The sequence below is a fragment of the Bufo bufo genome, chromosome 7 (genome assembly GCF_905171765.1).
Source record: "Bufo bufo chromosome 7, aBufBuf1.1, whole genome shotgun sequence".
NCBI lineage: Eukaryota > Metazoa > Chordata > Amphibia > Anura > Bufonidae > Bufo > Bufo bufo.
The window spans coordinates 49,145,871-49,161,793 of record NC_053395.1 but is presented as its reverse complement, the minus strand read 5'-3'; the positions used below and the strand labels follow the sequence as shown (position 1 = coordinate 49,161,793).

At 43.4% G+C, this 15,923-nt stretch overlaps 1 protein-coding gene across 1 annotated transcript in view; it reads left to right on the top strand.

Annotated features, from left to right (window-relative positions):
• TMC5 (transmembrane channel like 5) overlaps positions 1 to 15,923 on the top strand; it is a 102,897-nt gene that overhangs the window by 74,105 nt on the left and 12,869 nt on the right. Inside the window, exons 14-16 of the mRNA XM_040441199.1 lie at positions 4,980 to 5,077; positions 5,159 to 5,254; positions 15,646 to 15,721. Of these exons, the coding sequence (XP_040297133.1) occupies positions 4,980 to 5,077; positions 5,159 to 5,254; positions 15,646 to 15,721 (270 nt within the window). The remainder of the gene's footprint in view (positions 1 to 4,979; positions 5,078 to 5,158; positions 5,255 to 15,645; positions 15,722 to 15,923) is intronic.

The following is a 15,923-nucleotide window of genomic DNA, read 5'->3' as shown; positions in this document are numbered from 1 at the left end:
CTATTACACGAGCAGATTACCTTTAAGATGATCACTAACGAGCCGCCATCGCAAGCGCTCGTTCTTTTAACGTTAAAACATCCAGGTTTGCCAGCGGCAGATCGCGCTGTGTAATAGGTGCTCTGCTGCCGGCAAACAATGACAGTATAGTGACGAGTGATGCATTAGCGATCACTCCTCCCTATACTGAGAAGGAAATTGACGGGAGGCAACGCTTCCCTCCCGAAAGTCTTCTCTATCTGCCCGTGTGATAGGGCTCGAAGGGAATGACAAGAACAAACTGGTAGCACAACCCATTATAAATGTTATTACAGAGTTGCTGTGCTCTTTTATTGAGTTTATTAAAGGGAATGCGTCATCAGAAAATTACATATTGTTTAAATCACGTTTTTATGTTTAACATATTTTTAGAGAATTTTTGATGATCCTGCAGTTTACACTGGCCTCTAAGCCTAATAATTGGCGCCATTTCTTTGTCTGTAGAGATCACTTAACTGCAGTTACCTGCCTATCTGTCATTCTAATCCTGCCTGTAATGATATCACCTCTGTGCATTGATAAGACAGGATCCACGATTGTCAAAGCTTATCTGTTCTTTCCTTGTACAGTGACCTCTGCACAGGGCATCCCTAGAAAACTCTCCCATAGAAGTCACTGAGATTTCGGCCAGACCATTGTGTCTATTGCCCTTGAGGCTGCCATAAAGCAGTTTTTTTTTTAATGCTGTGTAAATGCTGCTAAGAACAGCTCAGGCCCCATAATCATGTCCAGGAATAAAAAAATTAAAATCTGCAATCAGGATATAAAAACAGATTAGATAAAAAGGAATGTGTCACTATCTGGTTTTAACTGGAAGATGCACTTTTTGGTGACCACATTTCCTTTAAGTGCTCCTTTGTTCTTTCCATTGTGTAGAACAATGCGTGTGTGACCTAAAATCTCTACAGGTCAGATTGATCTCACTGATAAAATTGTTACCCAAGGGAATACATTGCGTTTGTGGTCATTAACCACTTCATTACCGGAGTGTTTATCCCCCTTCCTTACCAGGCCAGTTTTAGCAATGCGTCTATCTAACTGCAAATAACTGATACATTTTTGAGCCAGCCTACAGTACATGTATTTGATATTATTTTTCACGTGATACTTCAGGCCTTTCTTTTGTGCTATTAGATGATGGATATAATATAAAATATATATATTTAAGGAAAAACTGAAAAAATTATTAAAAAAAATAATATTTTTCCTTTCTTAGCAATTTTTTTTCTAACTACTACAAAAGGTTTCAATACAAAACATTTCTAAAACCACTACCGTACGCTTGTACCCTAAAAATGGACGCTTTTTATGTCATTTATCTACTGGCTGGGTCCGCCGCAAGACTTCAAAAGACTGGAGCGCTTTTTGCATTTTGGCGGCCTATTTTTGTACAGCGCCAATCTTGTACAGCGCTAAAACACTTCAAAGTGACTTTTGTTTTATGTTATTCATCGTGTGGAAATTTGGACATTTTAATATTTTTTTTTTTATACATTTTTTTATATTATTATTATTATTTTATTTATTTTTTTAAAGTGAATTAATCTTTCTGCCACAGTCAAGGCAGGAAGAGGTTAATTCCCAGCCTGCAGGCTGCCATGTCATTTTAAGGCCAGCAGGTGGCGCTCTTACCTAACAAAAAGCGCTCCCTGCCGGCTTTTAGATTTTACAATGTAATAGACGCTTGTAGCTGGATGCTACAAGCGTCTATTACTGCCTGACCGCTCCCGCTGGCCACGGCACACCTCCCTGTGACTGCAGCTGTCTGAATACAGCGCGGTCACAGTGATCTGCGGCGGCACGATCGCAATGTAACCCGCCGCTTTTATATGTTGGGTTACAGATAAGAGCCTACTGCCGCGACGTACAAAGTAGTGCGGCGGTAGGCAAGTGGTTAACATGGATCTATTTACAGGCTTGCTGTAAACAAAGGGCCCTTTACACGGGCCGACAATTGAGCAGATTATCGCTAACGAGCATTACTATTAACTCTTGTTAGCGATGATCTTGCGGTGTAAATGCACCGCCGATTACCCGATGAATGAGCAAAACGCTCGTTCATCAGGTAATTAAATCTTTTGTGTAGCACGACAGATCATAGTTTCCTGTGTAAAAACGGTCTGCTGCTGGGAAACAAGACAGTATTGGGAAGAATGATGACATTAGTGATCTCTCCTCCTCGGAGCTGAAGGTGATCAGTGCATTTACATGCAACAGTCTTCTCCACTGGTGATCAGCAGATTGTCGGGAAGGAATGCTCCCTTCCCGACAGTCTGCTAGATCGTCGTTCCGTGTAAAGGGACCTTATATGAGGGGTCCTATCAGCAAGAAAATCCAATGGAATTTGGAAGCAACGTTTTCTGGAGCAGGAGGAGCTATATATAGGTTTGTGGGAAATGATCTCTGTATGAGGACAAGCAATCGCTGCAGCGAGATCCCACTTCTCCCATGGAGAATCAATGTTTTTGGGCAGTAGATTGCTATTTACATAGCACGATATGCCGCCCAGTTTTGGTGTCTCCATTATCAATGTTTTTACCTGATTAACGAGTATTTGCTCGTTCATTGGGTGATCAGTGCACCTTTACACAGAGCAGTTATCAGGAGCAAGCATTCCTAGCAATGCTCCTTCCCGATACTTGCCCACTTGTCAGCCAGTGTTAAGTGGTCTTTAGTGTGTATACACAGTCACTGATAAGACCACCCACATGGCTACTGAACTCAGAAAGAGCAGAGATTTAAATGAATAAATTGCAGTATAGCCATGTATACAGGCTAAAAGACAAGCAGAAATATTGAGAAAGCTGGATAATAACCCCCGTAACAATTGTATTGGCAGCCATCAGAAACAGATGGATTTATATTTGCTGAAGTTTTCTAATACTTTTTTGAAACCTCTAGTGTTTTGTAATGTACTCAAAATGTACCTATTTAATTCACCTAAAAATTTGTGCAGACTAATCTGAAAATATATATTTCATAGGGAGTGGAGCTCCATTTTTTCCTTTACCAGCCATGCTCCAAATTCCTTGCCTCTCGTCCTCCAGCCATAGAGCTGAAGGATACAAATCTATATGTATGCAGCTGCTAATGAATGAAATTGACTAAAGAGAAATTTATTATGAAGTTCAGTGTGATCTGTCTACATTTGTTTTAAGCAAGCTCCCCCTAGTGGTGGCTGCAGGCAGCCAGAATTTGTTCCTGCTTTTTTCCTTAGACTTGCTCTAAGGGTTGTTCCTTGTAATAAAAATTAAGCTCTGACTTCTTTAAATACAGTTGCAAGAAAAAGTATGTGAACCCTTTGGAATGATATGGATTTCTGCACAAATTGGTCATAAAATGTGGTCTGATCTTCATCTAAGTCACAACAATAGACAATCACAGTCTGCTTAAACTAATAACACACAGAATTAAATGTTACCATGTTTTTATTGAACACCATGTAAACATTCACAGTGCAGGTGGAAAAAGTATGTGAACCCTTGGATTTAATAACTGGTTGAACCTCCTTTGGCAGCAATAACTTCAACCAAACGTTTCCTGTAGTTGCAGATCAGACGTGCACAACGGTCAGGAGTAATTCTTGACCATTCCTCTTTACAGAACTGTTTCAGTTCAGCAATATTCTTGGGATGTCTGGTGTGAATCGCTTTCTTGAGGTCATGCCACAGCATCTCAATCGGGTTAAGGTCAGGACTCTGACTGGGCCACTCCAGAAGGCGTATTTTCTTCTGTTTAAGCCATTCTGTTGTTGATTTACTTCTATGCTTTGGATCGTTGTCCTGTTGCAACACCCATCTTCTGTTGAGCTTCAGCAGGTGGACAGATGGCCTTAAGTTCTCCTGCAAAATGTCTTGATAAACTTGGGAATTCATTTTTCCTTCGATGATAGCAATCCGTCCAGGCCCTGACGCAGCAAAGCAGCCCCAAACCATGATGCCCCCACCACCATACTTCACAGTTGGGATGAGGTTTTGATGTTGGTGTGCTGTGCCTCTTTCTCCACACAGTGTTGTGTGTTTCTTCCAAACAACTCAACTTTGGTTTCATCTGTCCACAGAATATTTTGCCAGTACTGCTGTGGAACATCCAGGTGCTCTTGTTCAAACTGCAAACGTGCAGCAATGTTTTTTTTGGACAGCAGTGGCTTCCTCTGTGGTATCCTCCCATGAAATCCATTCTTGTTTAGTGTTTTACGTATCGTAGATTCGCTAACAGGGATGTTAGCATATGCCAGAGACTTTTGTAAGTCTTTAGCTGACACTCTAGGAATCTTCTTCACCTCATTGAGCAGTCTGCGCTGTGCTCTTGCAGTCATCTTTACAGGACGGCCACTCCTAGGGAGAGTAGCAGCAGTGCTGAACTTTCTCCATTTATAGACAATTTGTCTTACTGTGGACTGATGAACAGCAAGGCTTTTGGAGATACTTTTATAACCCTTTCCAGCTTTATGCAAGTCGACAATTCTTAATCGTAGGTCTTCTGAGAGCTCTTTTGTGCGAGGCATTATTCACATCAGGCAATGCTTCTTGTGGAAAGCAAACCCAGAACTGGTGTGTGTTTTTTATAGGGCAGCTGTAACCAACACCTCCAATCTCATCTCATTGATTGGACTCCAGTTGGCTGACACCTCACTCCAATTAGCTCTTAGAGATGCCATTAGTCTAGGGGTTCACATACTTTTTCCACCTGCACTATGAATGTTTACATGGTGTGTTCAATAAAAACATGGTAACATTTAATTCTTTGTGTGTTATTAGTTTAAGCAGACTGTGATTGTCTATTGTTGTGACTTAGATGAAGATCAGATCACATTTTATGACCAATTTGTGCAGAAATCCATATCATTCCAAAGGGTTCACATACTTTTTCTTGCAACTGTATGTCTTGAAATTGTAATAAGTAAGCATTGTTACCAAATTGTGAATTTCCTTCCATAGTGTTGGGAATCTTATATTGGACAAGACATCTATCGTCTGGTTGTGATCGATTTTCTGTTTGCACTGGTTGGTTCCTTCTTTGGAGAATTTCTAAGAAAGTAAGTTATATGTCATTGTAGTATGTCAGTTTAGGATCCACTTTGGTATTATCAGTTTACTCAAGGGCATATATTTTGTAGGATTATTGGCACACGCTGCTGTAAATCATTGGGAATTCCCGAATTTGATATTGCAAGGAATGTTTTGGATCTAATTTATGCACAGACATTGGCCTGGTATGTATTCAAGTTCTTTATACATTAGATTAATATACACCAAGAATGTAAAGTGTATGGGGCATCCTGACTGTACCCCAATCACAGACGACAGGGGAGACAATAATTAGGCATGTTGGATTTTAACCCCTTAACGGTCAATGACATACATGTACGGCATTAAGGTGCAGAAGATGTATAGAATGTGCTCAGTGTGAGAGATCACTCCATACATCATCTGCACTTTAATGCCGTGGCAGGTGCCTGCTGTATAATACAGCAGACTCTTGCTGGCAGTGACTGGGATCGGCAATGGCGCTGATTCTTGTCATTTAAACCCTCAGATGGTGTAGTCAATAGTGACTGTGGTATCAGAGGGGCTCTAATTATTTTCCATGACAGCTGGCGATCTTGTAAAAGCTTCTTGCACTGTCATTTCCAGCTGTTTGAAAAGCCATGTTAAAGGCACAGTCTGACAGGCAGCCTGTGAAAATCCCATAGACTGCACAATAGTATTCTATTGCAATCTATGGTACAATTGATCAGAAGATTTCATGTACAAGTCCCTTAAGGGTACTAAAAAATTAGCTTAAAAAAATTAAGTTTAAAAAAATAATAAAAAAACACAGATTTAAAAAAAAATTCATATCACTCCCCTTCCCAATTTTAATTATTTTAATTAAAAATAAATAAGCAATAATTTTTTTTTTACTGAATTAGATATCTCAGTGTCCAAAAATGTCCACACTATTAAAATATCATTTTTTTTCCTTTGCAGTGAAAAATTTGTAAAAAATGCACAATTTGCCATTTCTTGGTCACCTTGACTCCGCCCCAAATAATTGGATAAAGAATTATCAGAAAGTTGTACACACTCCAGAATGTTAGTAATAGAAACTACAATTCGCCCTGCAACAACAAGTCCTCATACAGCTCTGTAGTTGGAATTTCAAAAAAAGTTATGGTTGTCAGAAAATGGTGATGCAAAGAAAAAGTTTTTTTTTAAAGAAATAAAACATAATAAAAACTATACAAATGTGGTATCACTGTAACCATACTGATCCACAGAATAAGGACATCATGCCATTTTTAATGCATAGTGAACATCATTTTATCAAAACCCCAAAAAGGCTTCATGGAATTTTGTTTTTTATTTAAATTTTACCCTACAAAGAATTGTTTCCCATTTTCCAATGCAAGATATGGTAAATTAAATGGTGCCTTTGAAAAATACAACCTGTCCCGCAAAAAATAAACCCTCCCAGCTTTGAAAATTTTTTCATGTTAGGCCATGCCTCTAACTCCACCCAAAACATAACTAAACACCTAATCCCACCCAGTCTACAAAATGCCCACACATAAGTATTCCCCCTTTGCTTACATTCATTGTGCCCCCTTAACAGATTAAGCCCAGATATGTGCCCTCTCACAGTAGTTATGATAGATATGTGCTCCCTCACAGTAGTGATGCACAGATATGTGCTCCCTCACAGTAGTAATACAGATATGTGCTCCCTCACAGTAGTACAAACCGGATTCCAAAAAAGTTGGGACACTAAACAAATTGTGAATAAAAACTGAATGCAATGATGTGGAGATGGCAAATGTCAATATTTTATTTGTAATAGAACGTAGATGACAGATCAAACGTTTAATTCGAGTAAATGTATCATTTTAAAGGAAAATACGTTGATTCAAAATTTCACGGTGTCAACAAATCCCAAAAAAGATGGGACAAGTAGCAATAAGAGGCTGGAAAAAGTAAATTTGAGCATAACGAAGAGCTGGAAGACCAATTAACACTAATTAGGTCAATTGGCAACATGATTGGGTATAAAAAGAGCTTCTCAGAGTGGCAGTGTCTCTCAGAAGCCAAGATGGGTAGAGGATCACCAATTCCCACAATGTTGCGCAGAAAGATAGTGGAGCAATATCAGAAAGGTGTTACCCAGCGAAAAATTGCAAAGACTTTGCATCTATCATCATCAACTGTGCATAACATCATCCGAAGATTCAGAGAATCTGGAACAATCTCTGTGCGGAAGGGTCAAGGCCGTAAAACCATACTGGATGCCCGTGATCTCCGGGCCCTTAAACGACACTGCACCACAAACAAGAATGCTACTGTAAAGGAAATCACAGAATGAGCTCAGGAATACTTCCAGAAACCATTGTCAGTAAACACAATCCACCGTGCCATCCGCCGTTGCCAGCTGAAACTCTACAGTGCAAAGAAGAAGCCATTTCTAAGCAAGATCCACAAGCTCAGGCGTTTTCACTGGGCCCGGGATCATTTTAAATGGAGTGTGGCAAAATGGAAGACTGTTCTGTGGTCAGACGAGTCACGATTCGAAGTTCTTTTTGGAAATCTGGGAGGCCATGTCATCCGGACCAAAGAGGACAAAGACAACCCAAGTTGTTATCAACGCTCAGTTCAGAAGCCTGCATCTCTAATGGTATGGGGTTGCATGAGTGCGTGTGGCATGGGCAGCTTGCATGTCTGGAAAGGCACCATCAATGCAAAAAATATATTCAGTTTCTAGAACAACATATGCTCCCATCCAGATGTCATCTCTTTCAGTGAAGACCCTGCATTTTTCAACAAGATAATGCCAGACCACATTCTGCATCAATCACAACATCATGGCTGTGTAGGAGAAGGATCCGGGTACTAAAATGGCCAGTCTGCAGTCCAGATCTTTCACCTATAGAGAACATTTGGCGCATCATAAAGAGGAAGGTGCAACAAAGAAGGCCCAAGACGATTGAACAGTTAGAGGCCTGTATTAGACAAGAATGGGAGAGCATTCCTATTTCTGAACTTGAGAAACTGGTCTCCTCAGTCCCCAGACGTCTGTTGAGTGTTGTAAGAAGAAGGGGAGATGCCACACAGTGGTGAAAATGGCCTTGTCCCAACTTTTTTGGGATTTGTTGACACCATGAAATTCTGATTCAACATATTTTTCCCTTAAAATGGTACATTTTCTCAGTTTAAACTTAAACTTTAAAATGTTCTATTCTGAATTAAATATTAGAAGTTGGCACCTCCACATCATTGCATTCAATTTTTATTCACGATTTGTATAGTGTCCCAACTTTTTTGGAATCCGGTTTGTAATACCTCACAGTTTGCCCCCTCACAGTAGCGATGCCCTGATACATGCCCCCTCACAGTAATATGCCCAGTTGTTCCCCCTCACAGTAATATTGTCACGGCTGTATGTGAGCAACAAGAGCATACACAGTAAATAGAGCTACTGACCGGACCCAAACTAGGGAGGATAAAGGGTGACCCCTGTCAGACCCTCAAAGCTCTCCCTATGCTGCTAAAGCACATGCCCGGATCCAAATGGTGGAACGAGGCATGCCCGCGTACCTAAGACTGATGACCACTGTAACCCCTACAATAGTGGAAGGGGCACGGCCACCGGTGCCCTGCTCAGTATATGGAGGGAACCGTGGTCGCCTCAGATCCAGTCAGAAAATAAACAGATACACTACAATGTCTGCACACTTAGCTGAAGGAGCTGCAGCAGCAGCAGAGAAGACGGATCCAAAGACAGCTGGCAATATCCGGAGTACTTGCTGCAGCAGAACACAGGTCCAGTGAAATGATAGCTTACAAGTAAAGATACTCAAGCAAGAGCTACAACTCAAATGAGAAATATAATCCACACCCTACAAAGGAGGAGGGGTGATTTAAAGGCAGGGAAATCAAACGCAGGAGGAACAGCTGGGAGGAAGGAAACAGAAAGTAAAGACTTCATCACAGGGGCGGAGAAACAGAGCTGTGAGAACGTCTCAAAGCTCTGGTAGTGACAGTACCCCCCCTCTACGGGTGGACTACGGACACCCAGGACCCACCTTCTCAGGATGAGCCCTATGAAATGCCCTGATGAGGCGAGTGGCTTTAATGTCCGACACCGGAACCCACATCCTCTCCTCAGGACCATAACCCTTCCTATGAACGAGGTACTGAAGAGAACCGCGGACAATGCGAGAGTCCACAATTCTGGAAACCTCAAACTCCAGATTGCCATCAACCAAAATCGGAGGAGGAGGCAAAGAGGAGGGTACCGTGGGCTGGACATATGGTTTTAAGAGAGATCTGTGAAATACATTATGTATCTTCCAAACCCGTGGAAGATCAAGACGGAAGGCAACAGGATTGATGACTGACAAGATTTTATAAGGCCCAATAAACTTGCGACCCAATTTCTAGGAGGGAACCTTCAGTTTAATATTTCTTGTAGACAACCACACCAGATCACCCACATTCAGGTCCGGACCAGGCACACGTCTCTTATCAGCCACACGCTTATACTTTCTTTCTAAGATTACTCTGAATCTTTTGCAAAGTGGTAGACAAAGACAAGGAAAATCTCTCCTCCTCAGGTAAACCAGAAAGAGCCCCTCGCGAGAATGTCCCAAACTGCGGATGGAACCCATATGCACCAAAGAATGGTGACTTATGAGAAGATTCCTGACGACGGTTGTTCAGAGCAAACTCAGCAAGAGGGAGAAATGAACACCAATCCTCCTGGTTCTCTGCCACAAAACAGCGCAAATATGTCTCCAGATTCTGATTGAGGCGCTCAGTCTGACCATTCGACTGCGGGTGAAAAGCAGAAGAGAAGGACAGCCGAACCCCCAGGCGAGAACAGAAAGCCTTCCAGAACCTGGACACAAACTGCGTGCCTCTATCGGAAACAATATCAGAGGGAATGCCATGCAATTTAACAATATGGTCGACAAAAGCTTGCGCCAACGTTTTAGCATTGGGTAAACCAGGGAAAGGTACGAAATGAGCCATCTTGCTAAAACGGTCCACCACCACCAGGATCACCGACTTCCCTGAGGAACGAGGAAGATCCGTGATAAAGTCCATGGACAGGTGTGTCCAAGGACGGGAAGGTATGGGTAACGGGAGAAGGGAACCTGAAGGCCGTGAACGAGGGACCTTAGCGCGAGCGCACGTCTCACAAGCAGCCACAAAACCCTCCACCGACTTACGAAGAGCCGGCCACCAAAATCTCCGAGCAATGAGATCTACCGTGGCTCTACTCCCGGGGTGACCAGCAAGAACAGTATCATGATGCTTCTTGAAGAGTTTGTGACGTAGCTCAGGAGGCACAAACAACTTCCCAGAAGGACAACGGGCAGGTGCCTCAGTCTGGGCAGCCTGGACCTCGGCCTCCAAATCAGAATATAGAGCAGAAACAACTACCCCCTCCGCCAAAATGGGACCCGGGTCCTCGGAGTTTCCTCCTCCCGGAAAACAGCGAGAGAGAGCATCAGCCTTCACATTTTTGATCCCAGGGCGGAATGTGACGACAAAATTGAATCTGGAGAAGAACAGAGACCATCTGGCCTGTCTCGGATTCATACGCCTGGCCGACTCCAAGTATGCCAGATTCTTATGGTCGGTAAAAACGGTGATAGGGTGCCTGGCCCCCTCCAACCAATGGCGCCATTCCTCGAAAGCCAACTTGATGGCCAACAACTCCCTATCTCCCACATCATAGTTTTTCTCTGCCGGGGAGAGTTTTTTAGAGAAAAAGGCATAGGGTCGCCATTTGGCAGGAGAAGGGCCCTGGGACAAAACCGCACCCACACCCACCTCGGAAGCATCCACCTCAACAATAAAAGGTAAGGAAACATCGGGATGCACCAAGACGGGAGCAGACGCAAAACTCTCTTTAATCTTAGAAAAAGCTGCAAGCGCCTCCTCCGACCAAGAGGAAAAATCCGCCCCCTTTTTTGTCATGTCAGTGAGGGGTTTGACAACAGAGGAATAATTCAAAATGAACTTTCTGTAATAGTTTGCAAAACCCAGAAAGCACATCAATGCCTTCTGATTCTCAGGAAGCTCCCACTCAAGTACAGCACGGACCTTCTCCGGATCCATGCGAAAACCAGAAGCCGAGAGGAGAAAACCCAGAAATTGAATCTCCGATACCATAAAAAGACATTTCTCCAGCTTGGCGTACAATTTATTTTCCCGCAGAATCTGCAGAACCTGAAAAAGATGATCCTGATGGGTCTGAACATCAGGGGAAAAAAAATCTAAATATCATCAAGATACACCAATACAAATTTCCCCATTAAATGGTAGAAAATACTATTAACAAAATGCGGAAAGACGGCCGGAGCATTCATCAGGCCGAAAGGCATAACGAGATTCTCGAAATGCCCGTTAGGGGTATTAAAGGCCGTTTTCCATTCATCCCCCTCTCTGACCCTGACCAGGTTGTACGCGCCTCTCAAATCCAATTTGGAAAAAACCTTGGCCCCAACAATTTGGTTGAAGAGGTCCGGGATCAGAGGAAGGGGATAGGGATCGCGAATCGTGATACGGTTCAGCTCCCTAAAATCTAGGCAAGGTCTCAGAGAGCCATCTTTTTTTTTAACAAAAAAAAAACCCGCGGCAACAGGTGATTTTGAGGGACGAATATGCCCCTTATCGAGACTCTCGGAGATATAGGTTCGCATTGCTATTCTTTCCGGTTGTGAGAGATTGTAGAGGCGTGCTTTTGGCAGCTTGGCGCCGGGAATGAGGTTAATGGGACAGTCAAACTCCCGGTGAGGAGGTAGCTCCTGAACACCGCTCTCGGAAAACACGTCCGAGAAATCAGAGAGAAATGATGGCACAGTTTTAGTAGACACCTCTGCAAAAGTCGCTGTGAGACAATTCTCTCTACAAAAGTCACTCCACTCATTTATTTGCCTTCCTTGCCAATCAATAGTGGGGTTATGTCTAGTGAGCCAGGGTAACCCCAAAACTAGAGGAGAAGGCAATCCATTAAGGACAAAACAAGATATATCCTCCACATGAGTGTCACCTACAGCTAGCCGGATATTGTGAACAATGCCCTTCAGAGATCTCTGTGAGAGTGGAGCAGAGTCAATAGCAAAAACAGGTATATCCTTTTCTAATGTGCAAACCTGAAAACCATGCATGGCTACAAATTGAGTGTCAATAAGATTGACGGCCGCTCCACTATCGACAAAAATCTCACAAGAAATGACTTTGCTCTCTAGCGCCACCCTGGCAGACAGGAGAAAACGGGAACTGCAGGTCAGAGGAAAAGCATCAATTCCTACATCAACTTTGCCCAAAGTAGCAGATGAAGCAGAGTTTGATGATTTACCTTTTGAGGTTTTTCTCTTATTATCGCTCTTAGTACAGTTCAAGAATCTCCTAGACGGACAAACATTTGCCAAATGACCTATGCCCCCACAACAAAAACACACCATACTCTGAGGACTAAATCCTCTTTTATCAGGGGCAAGTCGACCTAGCTGCATGGGCTCCTCCTCAGAGGGGAGCGAGACAGGATGAGGCCCCTGCACACTGAATGAGACCGCACCACTGCCCCTAGACTGACAATGGCTGGACAGAGAGGTCTCGTTTCTTTCTCTTAGACGCCTGTCAAGGCGTACCGCCAATGACATGGCAGACTCTAAGGACGTTGGTCTCTCATGGAAAGCAAACGCATCTTTCAATCTCTCTGAGAGACCATGACAGAACTGACTCCGGAGTGCAGCATCATTCCAACCAGAATCAGCTGCCCATCTCCGAAATTCAGAACAATAAAGCTCCGCAGACAGTTTGTTCTGGCATTAAAAACGTAAGTTAGATTCGGCCTGAGCAACACGATCCGGGTCATCATATATCTGCCCCAAGGCCACAAAAAATCTTTCCACGGATCGAAGGGAGGGATCCCCTGATGGCAGCGAAAAAGCCCAAGTCTGAGCATTACCCCTGAGCAGGGAGATGACAATCCTCACCCTCTGCTCCTCATTACCAGAGGAGTGGGGACACAAGCAAAAATGGAGTTTGCATGCCTCTCTGAAGCGAACAAAATTCTCACTGCCCCCGGAGAACGTTTCCGGAAGTGAGACCTTTGGCTCGCAACAGACTCCATGGGCCGGAGCAGAGCCCAATGCTTGAAGCTGAGTCATAGATTGACGGAGATCCGCTACCTCCAAAGAAAGACCCTGCATGCGGTCAACCAGGCCAGAAAGCGGATCCATGTCAAAAAGGACGGTTTTGGTGGATTATAATGTCACGGCTGTATGTGAGCAACAAGAGCATACACAGTAAATAGAGCTACTGACCGGACCCAAACTGGGGAGGATAAAGGGTGACCCCTGTCAGACCCTCAAAGCTCTCCCTATGCTGCTAAAGCACATGCCCGGATCCAAATGGTGGAACGAGGCATGCCCGCGTACCTAAGACTGATGACCACTGTAACCCCTACAATAGTGGAAGGGGCACGGCCACCGGTGCCCTGCTCAGTATATGGAGGGAACCGTGGTCGCCTCAGATCCAGTCAGAAAATAAACAGATACACTACAATGTCTGCACACTTAGCTGAAGGAGCTGCAGCAGCAGCAGCAGCAGCAGAGAAGACAGATCCAAAGACAGCTGGCAATATCCGGAGTACTTGCTGCAGCAGAACACAGGTCCAGTGAAATGATAGCTTACAAGTGAAGATACTCAAGCAAGAGCTACAACTCAAATGAGAAATATAATCCACACCCTACAAAGGAGGAGGGGTGATTTAAAGGCAGGGAAATCAAACGCAGGAGGAACAGCTGGGAGGAAGGAAACAGAAAGTAAAGACCTCATCACAGGGGCGGAGAAACAGAGCAGTGAGAACTCCTCCAAGCTCTAGTAGTGACATCATCACAGGGGTGGAGAAACAGAGCTGTGAGAACGTCTCAAAGCTCTGGTAGTGACAAATATGCCCAGATATGTGCCCCCTCACAGTAATATGCCCAGGATTGTTCCCCCTCACAGTAGTTATGCCCTGATATGTGCCTCCTCACAGTAGCGATGCCCAGATATGTGCCCCCTAACAGTAATATGCCCAGGATTGCGCCCCTCACAGTAATATTCCCAATTGTGCCCCCTCACAGTAATATGCCCAGGATTGTGTCCCTTTAACAGAAAGTAAAAAAAAAAAAAAAAAGTACATTCTTACCTGGTTCCCCAGCAGCAGCAGCAGGATACACATCGGTATGTCATAGCTTTTGACAGGTAGAAAGGAAAAAACTAAGATGCAAAAACATAGCTTGGCCTGGTCCTTAAAGGGTTGGCCACTTTCTGGCCGCTTTTGACTAATTCGTATGTAAGATGACTATATGACGCTTACTAATATTACCTTTGTTGATTTTCGGTGCTGTTTGCTATACAAGTCATTTCCCTATGTTGAGCATATCTTCTGTGCTGTCCACACAGGAGACCTGTCCATAAGATGGCCGGTGATGGAGGGTCATATGACCAGGCAAAAATATCTCCAGACACATCACTCAGCCTTCACTCAAATACACCACATCTGTCCTTGCAATGTTCAGAATTTAGTGAAGGTGTAGTCTATTTGAATGGAGGAGGCCGAGTGATTTTCCTGGTCACATGATCCTCCATCAGCAGCCATTTTATGGACAGAAACTCTGTGTGTACTGCACAAAAGACTTGAGCAACAATGGAGGCTACCTTATGAGATATGAGAAATGCCTTATGGTAAGTGCCTTATAATTATCTCACAAAAGCATTGATCAAGAGAAGCCTGAATGTGGCCAACTCCTTTAAGAGGTTACGGTGCCTGATTTTTTTTGTGGCAGGACATAAGTGTCTGGCAGTAGCTTAAAATAAACATGCATGTTTGGCCAAGCCAAGCTTGCATGTTTAAGAGGAGGTCAGGGATGCAGGGGAGTAACTACCATAGCGGCAAACCATGTGACTGCTATGGGGCCCAGGGCAAGAGGGGGCCCAGTCTTAGTTGGGATTATCTCCTCTTCTACTGGAGGTGAAAACTTGGTCAGGACTCTACACTCTAAAGCAGGAATCCTCAAACTGCAGCCTCCAGCTGTTGCAAAACTACAACTCCCAGCATGCCCGAACAGCCTACAGGTATCAGCCTACAGCAGGGCATTGTGGGAGTTGTAGTTTTACAACAGCTGGAGGGCCGCAGTTTGAGGATGCCTGCTCTAAAGGAACAACTTTTTGCAAATGAGGCAGTGGAAAAATAAATGGCCCAAGGGTCATTGAAATGGGTTTAGGCAAGGGGGGGGGGGGCATGGTTTGATCCTTGCTATGAGGCCCTTAATTCTCTATGTACGCCACTGCAGGGATGATAAATTACAGACGCCTTATGGGTATGGTTAACTTTGATGTAACTGTCTATGTATGAGAACATTCTTTGCTGGTAAAAAAAAAATGGACTTCAAATATCAGATCAGATCATCAATGCAGAATAGGCTAACCTGAATATACAGTAAATGGACACAAAACCAGAAGAGGCAATGCAATATTGAAAATGTATAAAGAATAACTAAAATGCAATTCAAAGCAAATTTGCAAAAGACTTAGAGTCCTCATATATAGTATTTTCCTTCTTTCACAGGATTGGAATCTTCTTCTCTCCTTTGCTACCAATAATTCAGATGATCAAACTTTTCATAATATTTTATGTTAAAAAGGTAATAGATTTAAATTCAATGTGTTATAAATATATTTTTCCAAAATAAGTCCACCACAATAGAACGCAGCCAGTATGCTGTATAAAGACATCACAGCATTAGAACTCAGCCTATGAGTAAACTATAGTGACATCATCCCACTTAGGCCTTTTGCAAACGACCGTATTTTGGTCCCTTTTCGATCCGCATTTTTGGCGGATCA